Source organism: Lithobates pipiens, unplaced genomic scaffold (assembly GCF_037356315.1).
Source record: "Lithobates pipiens isolate NorthernLeopardFrog02 unplaced genomic scaffold, aLitPip1_a1.2 Scaffold_16, whole genome shotgun sequence".
In the NCBI taxonomy this organism is placed as follows: domain Eukaryota; kingdom Metazoa; phylum Chordata; class Amphibia; order Anura; family Ranidae; genus Lithobates; species Lithobates pipiens.
Genome location: NW_027507748.1, coordinates 543,980,802 through 543,991,626, shown reverse-complemented (window position 1 = coordinate 543,991,626; position 10,825 = coordinate 543,980,802). Strand labels below are relative to the sequence as shown.

Sequence of the window (10,825 nt, the reverse complement as noted above, 5' to 3'; positions counted from 1 at the left end):
CATGGCCGACGTGCATACACATTGCTGGAATGACACACCATTCTGCTGTATTAGATGAATCCAGCATCTGTTTGGCTGTAATGCAGGATGTGATGAGCCATGCTCTATAGATAGGAAAATCCCTAACCTGGCAGACATGGTGGTAAAAGATATATAACCATTATTGACATATTGTCCTGATGTACAGATTTGTATTCTGCCTGTGAGATGTGGGAGGGTACAGGTGACTTTTCATGGATTGCTGAGCCTTCTGACCCTGAAAGAAGAACAAATCCACCTCCCCGTGTATATATAATGTCTATAGAATCTATCATCTATATAACCTATGTGATCGCCGGTGGTACACACTCCGATCGCACTATGGCAGTGTACACCGTACACCCCTCCCTGTTAAGGGTCTTATCAGGGGCAGCTAATGGCTGCTTTTTCCGGTTCCGAGCATGGAAGGCGGCGGGGTGGATGACTCGGATGTGGAGACTGCAGGGCGGATCCTGCGTCTGTCTGTACCCTGGCCCGGTGCCAAGGAGGAGGATGCCGCAGTGTGTGTCACCCTGAGAGCCCATGCGCTCCAGCCAATGACGGGTTAACTAACCAGCCTGAGATCAGCTGCAGCCGCTGACATCACCACCCCGGGCTCAGCGATCTTTCTTCACACATCAGCCATGGGGGATCGATCGTCTGTCCGCACTGCTATACCTCATCAACTACAACACCCAGTATTATTATATGTATATGATCACATAGGACCCTTTATTATATATATATATATATATATATATATATATATATATATATAGATCACACGCTGTGTGCACACAGCCAGGACCCCCCCCATAGAGATCACACACTGCCCAGATCTCCTATATCTGTCTATAGATGACTTCTATACATCACACGTTGCCCGGATCTCCTATATCTGTATAGATGACTTCTCTACATCACACACTGCCTGTCCTGTGCTCCGATCTCACTACACACCTAGATCACCTCGGTTAGATGTATACAGCACATTGATAAAGGAATATTACACCGATATCAGGTGTCCACCCTTACATTGTAATATATAAATCCTGTATATAAAAAATAGAACATTGAGAGATGTATATATACATGTATATTCTGTGTACTTGGATCTGTCAGAATACATTAGCTGCATATTCCATTCATTGGATGTGTATATGACATGAATAAATATGACATTGATATCAGAAGTACATTTCATCACATTGGTGACACGATAAGATGTATATATGACATGAATATTAGATGTACTGATGCTATATGAGATGTATAGATGATATACTGTATATATAATGGCATATGATGAGATGTCTAGAGGAACCGGGAAGTACAAGTAACAATGATATGAGATGCATAGATGACATATGTATGATGGAAGATGAGATTTATATAGACAATAGGGAACATATAAATGACACGTGATATGTATAGAGAATACAATATGTGATATATAGGTATGGAAATAAGAGATGACATATGATGTATAGATGACGTATGTTCCGACTCGTGTATCTGACACACGGGGAATTATAGAGGACATATATTGAGATGCATAGGGGGAAGTATAGGTGATATATGATGTGAGCTGTATAGAGAATATGAGCTGTGTATGTGACACATATAATGTATATAGCACAGGGTTTCTCAACCTTTTGCTCAGTCAAGGTACCCTTTAAAATGATGTACCCTGTTCTAAAATTTAAATAACAAAACTAATATTCTTACATTGGCAGCATGCACGTAGAACACCCAACATTAGAGGTGATTTATTGACCTTGGCACGCTGGTACTGACTAGTATTTGGTGTATCTCGTGTCTCTCGGTCTCTCTCACTTAGCTAAGTGGACCCCAGTGCTGAAAGAGAGGAGCAGAGGAGGGCCAAACTAAGGTGTCCTCATGCATCAACCTATGATGTCATTTGTTCTTAGATGCTGCCATCTGGCCCACACAGTGCCCAAGGTTCCTGTGTTGCAGAATAAAAACCTGTGGCTTTGCTTAACAAAAAAAAGACACACCTGATCTTCCGACTTTTGGGGCAGTTTTTAGGCATAGTGCCACCGCGCCTTCATTAAAAAAGGCTGGTATAGAGAAATGGGATGTATAGATGACATATGATCTGTATAGAGAAATGGGATGTATAGATGACATATGATCTGTATAGAGAAATGGGATGTATAGATGACATATGATATGTATAGAGAAATGGGATGTATAGATGACATATGATATGTATAGAGAAATAGGATGTATAGATGACATATGATATGTATAGATGGCATATATGTATAGAGAATTATGGGATGTATAGATGACATATGATATATATAGAGAGAGAGAGAGAGAGAGAGAGAGAGAGAGAAATTATGGGATGTATAGAGGATTATGGAATGTATAGATGACATATGGTGTATATAGAGGATTATGGGATGTATAGATGGCATATGATATATATAGAGGATTATGGGATGTATAGATGACATATGATATATATATATCTATATATATCTATATATATAGATATATATATCTATATATATAGAGGATTATGAGACATATAGATGACATATATATATATATAGAGAGAGAGAGAGAGAGAGAGGATTATGGGATGTATAGATGACATATGATATATATAGAGGACTATGGGATGTATAGATGACATATGTTATGTATGGAGGACTATGGGATGTATAGATGACATATGATATATATATACAGGACTATGGGATGTATAGATGATATATATGTATGGAGGACTATGGGATGTATAGATGACACATGATATATATAGAGGCCTATAGGATGTATAGATGACATATGATAGATATACAGGAGTATGGGATGTATAGATGACATATGATAGATATAGAGGGCTATGGGATGTATAGATGATATATGTATGGAGGACTATGGGATGTATAGATGACATATGATATATATAGAGGACTATGGGATGTATAGATGACATATGATAGATATACAGGACTATGGGATGTATAGATGACGTATGATAGATATACAGGACTATGGGGTGTATAGATGACATATGATATATATACAGGGCTATAGGATGTATAGATAACATATGATATATAGACTATAGAGGGTATGTATGACGTGCTCTGTACTGGGCTCTCTCCTGATGCCTGCTATGAGGAGAGAATAGTGATAAATAGTGCACATTTTCAGGCCCGTGTTGGTATATATATATATATATATATATATATATATATATATATATAGGCCCCCCTGGTCGGTATATCTCGCTCAATTCTATATCTTGTGAGGTAAATGTGACATCGTCTTAGTCCCTTTATTCCCCCCATTCTAAGTCGCCTGCCCTCTCCACAACACCCGATAGTACCGATAAGCTGCCTTAACCTGCGCGGAGTGTGCGCTCGGGTGTGTCAGTGTGAGGCGCAGGTACCCGCTCTCCATCCATTGATGGAGCCGCCGCCATATTGTCGCATGAGGCGGTAGTGAGAGCAGACAAGAAATCACACCTCCCACATTCATACACCTCACTCCAAGCTCCCGTCCAATCAGCGCTCCGCCGCACGACATTAACATAATCTATGCCGACGTCACCGCCCAGCTTATAAAAAGCGACCTCCGCATCCCTTCTCTTCATTCTGTTACTTACATCCACTCGTAGCTGCTGGATAAAGTAACGCCATTTTTTTTATTTTTTAATCCTTACTCTTCGCGGACTCCTCATCCTCAATCATGGTGAGTGTGACAGGAGGCTTCTGTGTGTGTGTGCACGGTGCGGTAATTCCCCCCCACTCCACCCAGTGTGTGTTTCATCATGGCAGTGATTGAGGGCAGCGGCCGCGCGCACAGCACCAACAGACCTTCCCGCGCTGGGGATGGATGGGCGCGTGCTCGACTGATATATAGAGGGGGGGTCCTCCCCCTTCTTCTTCCGGGGTTCTCCATGGATGGAAGGCTCTAGGATAAGATGAAGGGTGGTCCCACCATTCTCAGGGGGTGCTGTAGAAAGACCTGTTCTAATAGGATAGCTTAGTGATGACCTGGTGGGCAGTTGGTTGTGATGAGTGCTCTGGTGGGATTTATCAAAGTCCTAGCCTAACCTAGGTATCAGTCTGGTGGGTTGTGTCTGTGGTGGTACATTGTGATCAGTTCTTCTTGTAGGTACATTTATCAGCAGATCCTCCTCCTCCTTTATGATGATCCTATGTGTAGAGGATGTGCTGCTTTAGCCCAAGTGGAAATGAGACATTACAAGAGGAACCTCCAACACCCCTCCCCCACTTTGTTTTTCTTTTGTATCCTGGGTCATCTTTAGAGACAATTGCGTACTTTCTTTATTTGCTCTAACATACAAGCTTTTGGGGTGTACCCCCTTCTAAAAGGTCCAAGCAATACTATAATCTTCTGAGGTAAATTAGTACTGCTTGGATCTTGAAGAAGGGGACACGCCCGAAAAGCAAATTGTAGGTTAGTGCAATTAAAACAGGTATCACGTACAGTATGCAATTGTTTTTTTGTCCCAAGCACGCTAATATGGCTACAATCAATCGCCTCAAGATGGGTTGTCTTCAAAACACAACCAGAACCCAGCATTGCCCTGCCGTAATCCACTGCACATCGGGTCCTCTGCCACCAGCTTCTTAGCATTGTTGAGAGCCAACTGTCTCTTCCAGGGTCCTTCCAGCCAGCCATTTGATGATGCATGCACAGTGTGTTCTATGTAGCCCCCCTAAGCCTCCTAGGACACGTGGCTCAAGTATCCCCGGAGGCTTTGGGCATCTGAAGACATCAAGATGAAACTCAGATTGGGCTCTCAAAAAGAGTAAAAAAAGGAGATCTGTAGTTTCATCAAAGGAAGGAGTAGTGGTCTTCAAAGTGTGAATGTCTGCTTTAATTATGGTCTTTCTACCAATGTGGCTTCTGCCTCTAACAGCATGTAATGCATGCACAATGTGTTCTATGTAGCCCCTGAAGCCTGCTAGGGTGTGTGATATACAAGTAGGGCAGCTGTTAATGCCAGTCAGAAGCTCAAGTTGAGCTCTTAAAAAAAAAAAAAGAGTATAAGACAGGTGCAGCTCGCAGTAGGGTCTGGTGTACCCCTTTTCTTTGTATCAGGGCCACATTTTTGCCTGAATTTGGTCCTGAAACAGATCCAAAGATGCACAGGACTCCTGTGCAAGCCGTTCCCCAGCCGCCACAGAGATGTGTGAACTTGCTCCATAGAGAGCCGATCACAATCCCCTGTCATGCAAATTAGATGCAGGGAAATCCACCTACAATTCGCACTAGTGTGAGCCCAGCCTGAAGAATTACATCTGCAGTTTCATCAAAGGAAGAAGCAGGAGTCTTCAATGTTATCTTTGATTATGATCATTTTACCATTGTCTTCTGCTCCTAACAGCATGTGATGCATGCACAATGTGTTCTACAAAGCATCCTAGGATATATGTGTGTGTGTGTGTGTGTGTGTGTATAGGATATATGACACATGTAACCCATGAGGATTTGGGCAGCTGAGGATGCCAGGCAGAAGCTACGACTAGGCTGTCAAAAAATAAATAAATAGGATCTGCAAAGGAAAGAGGCAGTAGTCTTCGAAGGAGTAAAGGTCTGCTTTAGTTAGTCTTTCTACAGTCTTCTGTCCCTAGAGACTGCAGCTATACCACACAGTGGCTGCCTAGAGGCACTGGTTTATGACTTTGATGCTGAGACAGACAACAGCTGCTGGGTGGAGCAAACCAATTCAGTAAACTGAGTACTTGTGAAGAAACCGATCCATCACAAAGGATAATCCTGATTCATTTGAAAGCCTCTTGCAGATGTTCCTCTTTTGTGACCAGGCAGATAAAGTGTGGGGGTGGAAGCTTCTTGTGGGCTCCTTTATGGAAATGTGGAATAATGTCAGCTGACTGCAGTGGGTGTGGTTAGCCCTCTTACTGCTTTTGAACATTCAGACCTGCTTAAACAGCTGGTTTTACACTGTGTTAGTGATGTGGCTGAACGGAGATATTTTTAGAAAATAAAATTCAAATTGCTTAGCAGCATTACCTTCACACATCACTTCATAGGTATAAGATTCAGTATAAGATGCATGTATAAGATGCATAAGATGTATAAGATGCAGGTTCTAAAAGTAATGTGCAACACTTTACAGCCTATTGCCACTAACTATTTTTCTTTCTTCATGTTTGCAGCGTGAGTGCATCTCTATCCACGTTGGTCAGGCTGGTGTGCAGATTGGTAATGCCTGCTGGGAGTTGTACTGCCTGGAACATGGCATCCAGCCTGATGGGCAGATGCCCAGTGACAAAACCATTGGAGGAGGGGACGATTCCTTCAACACCTTCTTCAGCGAGACTGGCGCTGGCAAGCATGTCCCTAGAGCTGTCTTTGTGGACCTGGAACCAACAGTCATTGGTAAGTTCTGATTGCTGTTAATTTTATTCCTTTAAACATATGGTCAAGCCCTCACCTAATAGCCATGCAAAAATCTTATTACAGATGAAGTACGAACTGGAACATATCGTCAGTTATTCCATCCAGAACAGCTAATTACAGGCAAGGAAGATGCAGCCAATAACTATGCCCGTGGTCATTATACAATTGGCAAGGAGATAATTGACTTAGTTCTAGACAGGATCCGAAAACTGGTAAGTTCAGGTCTAAAGACCTGACCATTTTAATGTCCTTGACGGGCTTGTGACTGATAGAAAAATTAAAATTTTTGCATATGTTATAGTAACAATTTAAAGCCGCGCATTAACTTTTGGCCTAACTATTAGTTAACTATGCATCCAGCTACATTTATTTTGAATATCTGTGCAACCAGGTACAGGGTCCAGTTATTAAAACCACTTTTCTCATCACTAGTATAAAGTAAATGCAACATTGCTTGGGACTCACATTCTTTGGAATTCTGAGCAAGAATGAATGGCTCCTTGATTTGCTATTTATGTGTGTCTGAGCAAATGTGCTTTAACAGATGGTTATTTAGGGAGCCAGTCTGAGATTCCTGGCTTGTGGACACCAACAGCCAAATGTGTCCAAAGATTCCTATACAGGTAGTCCCCATGTTTACAAACAAGATATGTTCTGTAGGTTTGTTCTTAAGTTGAATTTGTATGTGAGCTGGAACAGGCAAAATTTTTTTTATGTGCAACTCCAGCCCAAAAATTTTTCATTTTTTGAATAGCATAGGGAAGAGTTAACACAGCTGCAATGTTTGTTTTGCTGTCTGTGCCTTTCATCAGAAGATTTCACCTCGCTTTTTGTCCCCGTGCCAATTGAATTTTGGATTGTTGAAACAAGGATTGGTGATAAACGTCATGTCATGCCTTTTATACCATGATAACTCTCATGCCGCGTACACACGACCGGACTTTCCGTCAGACTAGGTCTTTTTCGGAACAGACTTGGCCATACACGAACGTACTAAGTCTGTTCGTTTTGAACATGATGACATAAACAGGACTAAACAAGTAAGTTCAATAGCCGGTAGCCTATAGCTTCCCTTGTGTCATATTTGGTCCGTCGGACCAGCACACAGGCAAACAGTTTTCCCGATTTAAGTCCGTCGGAATTGAAATATGTTCTATTTCCAGGTCCGTCTGATTTTATTCCCGAAACATGAATGGACTAGCCCACACGCGATTGGATTGTCTGACAGACTAATCCCTTCGGAACCTAGTCTGCCGGAAAGTCCGGTCGTGTGTACGTGGCATCACAGGAGTGAATTTCCTTTCACAGGGGTAGATTTCCTCTCACTTCCTGTTGTCTCCCTCAGTTTGTAAGTATGAGTCGTATGTAACTCAGGGACTGCCTGTAGTTCTTTAAAGAGGGGAGTCCAAAAAGGCATCACTTGCATATAGAGCTTAATCATTAAAGAATCAAAATCAAGATTCTATTCTCTTCCCAATCTGAAAACAGCATTTCCCGATTCTATGTAACAAGTGAAGAGAGTTCTCTGCTCACATCTGACAGCTGACAAAAAAATAAATAAAAAATCCAGGCAGCCTGCCAAGTTTATCTCAACATCAGAGATGAAGAGAAATGTTGTAAACATTTGTTTCATAGATCAAAGGTCAGTTTAACCACTTAACAACTAAACCTTTTTCTGACATTTGTTGCTTACAAGTTAAAATCACATTCTTTGCTAGAAAATTACTTGGAACCCACAAACATTATATATATATTTTTAGTGTTGAAAGTATGTTTATTAATGTTTTCATATAAAAGACAGTGAACAACATGAGAAGAACATAATCCATAGACAGTTACAGGTTCATATATACAAGGAGTCAGCTTGGTGGCTATCGCCCAAAGCTAGGCTCCTGCATACTGATATGGTAAAGCCAAGGTATATATATATATATATATATATATATATATATATATATATTTTTTTTTTTTTTTTTTTTTAGCAAAGACACTAGAGAATAAAATGGCAGTTGCAATATTTTATGTTGCACTGTATTTGCACAGCAGCCTTTTTGGAAAAAAAACACTTTAATGAATAAAAACAAAAAGAAACAGTAAAGTTAGCCAAATTGTTTTGTATAATGTGAAAGATGAGGTTACGCAGCAAGAATCGTGAGAGAATTGTGATCTTTATTCTAAACAAAGTCATTGTGATTCTCATTTTAGCCAGAATCGTGCAGCTCTACTTGCATACCAGGTATCCTCATTCTATACTCTATAGTTTTAAGGCAAGATTGAGTTGTACAAAATGCGATAAAATAAACATTACCAAAGTCATGTTAGAGGTTCTTCTATTGTAGCTTACATTAAATAAGAGGAACCAATTTGAGCAGGTTTTTTTTTATTCTAGCACAGTTGGAATGGATGCTTTCAGGGCATTTTCAGTTTATTTATTTGTTCTTTGTTACATGCAGCTGCTCTTTATTACCTCTCCTAACCTGTAAAATGTATTCTACAGGCTGACCAGTGCACAGGTCTTCAAGGTTTCCTGGTCTTCCACAGCTTTGGTGGCGGTACTGGATCTGGCTTCACCTCTCTGCTGATGGAACGTCTTTCTGTTGATTATGGGAAGAAGTCTAAGCTGGAATTCTCAATCTATCCAGCCCCCCAGGTTTCAACAGCAGTTGTTGAGCCCTACAACTCCATCCTTACCACTCACACAACCCTGGAGCACTCTGACTGTGCTTTCATGGTGGACAATGAGGCCATCTATGACATCTGCCGTAGAAATTTAGATATTGAGCGCCCCACCTACACTAACTTGAATCGCCTTATCAGTCAGATTGTGTCATCTATTACAGCTTCTCTCCGATTTGATGGAGCCTTGAATGTAGATCTGACAGAATTCCAGACCAACTTGGTGCCCTACCCTCGTATCCACTTCCCTCTTGCCACTTATGCCCCAGTTATCTCAGCTGAGAAAGCCTACCATGAGCAGCTCTCTGTAGCTGAGATCACTAATGCTTGCTTTGAGCCAGCTAACCAGATGGTGAAATGTGACCCACGTCATGGTAAATACATGGCTTGCTGCCTGCTGTACCGTGGTGATGTGGTGCCCAAAGATGTTAATGCTGCTATTGCCACAATCAAAACTAAGCGTAGTATCCAGTTTGTGGACTGGTGTCCTACTGGTTTCAAGGTTGGTATTAACTATCAACCACCAACTGTGGTACCAGGTGGTGATCTGGCCAAGGTACAGCGTGCTGTGTGCATGTTAAGCAACACCACTGCTATTGCAGAGGCCTGGGCTCGATTGGATCATAAGTTTGATCTTATGTATGCCAAGCGTGCCTTTGTGCACTGGTATGTGGGTGAGGGTATGGAGGAGGGAGAGTTCTCTGAGGCCCGTGAAGACATGGCTGCCCTGGAAAAGGATTATGAGGAAGTTGGTGTAGATTCTGTGGAAGGTGAGGGTGAGGAGGAAGGTGAAGAGTATTAAACCAGATCTTGTTATGTTATAGGCATGTGTTTTACCCATTCTCAGCTGAACACCGAAGCTCTTTAAGCAGAATGCCAAATCTTCGAGTTGGTATGAAATACGACAATCTGCTTTAGTTAACTGTTAAAATATGCAGCCGTGTTATTCCATAATTGTAATTGTATGAGATCTGGAATAAAATGTTTTAAAAAAAAATAAATGTTGGGTTTTCTTCTCTAATAATATACAATTTTCAGGTTTAACGATACATTGCTGACTTTTTTTTTGTTTTTAGTATCTTGATCCATGTATTATCAGAGGTTTGTAATAAAATTGACTAGCAAGGGCACTTTTAGGTTCCAAAGAAATGAAGGTTCTATAATTGTTATCATAGGTGTATTTTAAATGATAGGGAGTCTATCAACCAAATATCCAGAAAAAAACACATAAAACATATGCTATAAATTAAGTTGCAGTTCAGTGAGTAAAATAAGTATTTGATCCCCAAGTAAAACATGTCCAATTCACAAAAAAAAACAATGATTAGGTATGTTCCGGTAAATACTGCATAAAAATATTTTACGTCCAATTCGCAAACAGACCAGAGTGTTTAAAAGCTTGCAATACTTACCACCAGGGTTTAGCTGGCGGTATTTATCAAACAGCCTGGGGTCGGGGGACCCCCAGGCTGATTTTTGACAAATAGCTGGCTGGGAATCCGGGAGCTGCGTCCTTAAAGTGGAGCTCCACCCCTCCGGTGCCGCAATTGGCACCTTTCATGGGGGAGAGGGGTGCAGATACCTGTATAATACAGGTATCTGCACCCACTTCCCGGACTAGACTCCCACGGGAGTCATGCCCCTTCCCGCACCCCATACCCCCCCCCCCCCCGGCGTTTCTCCTGGGAAACACACA

General features: G+C 41.4%; 1 protein-coding gene across 1 annotated transcript; it reads left to right on the top strand.

Moving 5' to 3' along the window:
- Positions 1-3,587: 3,587 nt before the first annotated feature.
- TUBA1B (tubulin alpha 1b) lies at positions 3,588-10,130 on the top strand. The gene is made up of 4 exons (XM_077483340.1): positions 3,588-3,750; positions 6,210-6,432; positions 6,517-6,665; positions 8,951-10,130. The coding sequence occupies exons 1-4, from the start codon at positions 3,748-3,750 to the stop codon at positions 9,929-9,931; spliced, it is 1,356 nt and encodes a 451-aa protein (XP_077339466.1). The 5' UTR covers positions 3,588-3,747; the 3' UTR covers positions 9,932-10,130.
- Positions 10,131-10,825: the final 695 nt, after the last annotated feature.

Coding starts and splice junctions, on each gene's coding strand:
- TUBA1B (XM_077483340.1), top strand. Junction 6,433..6,516: donor CCTGGAACCAACAGTCATTG/GTAAGTTCTGAT, acceptor ATCTTATTACAG/ATGAAGTACGAACTGGAACA. Junction 6,666..8,950: donor TAGACAGGATCCGAAAACTG/GTAAGTTCAGGT, acceptor TGTATTCTACAG/GCTGACCAGTGCACAGGTCT.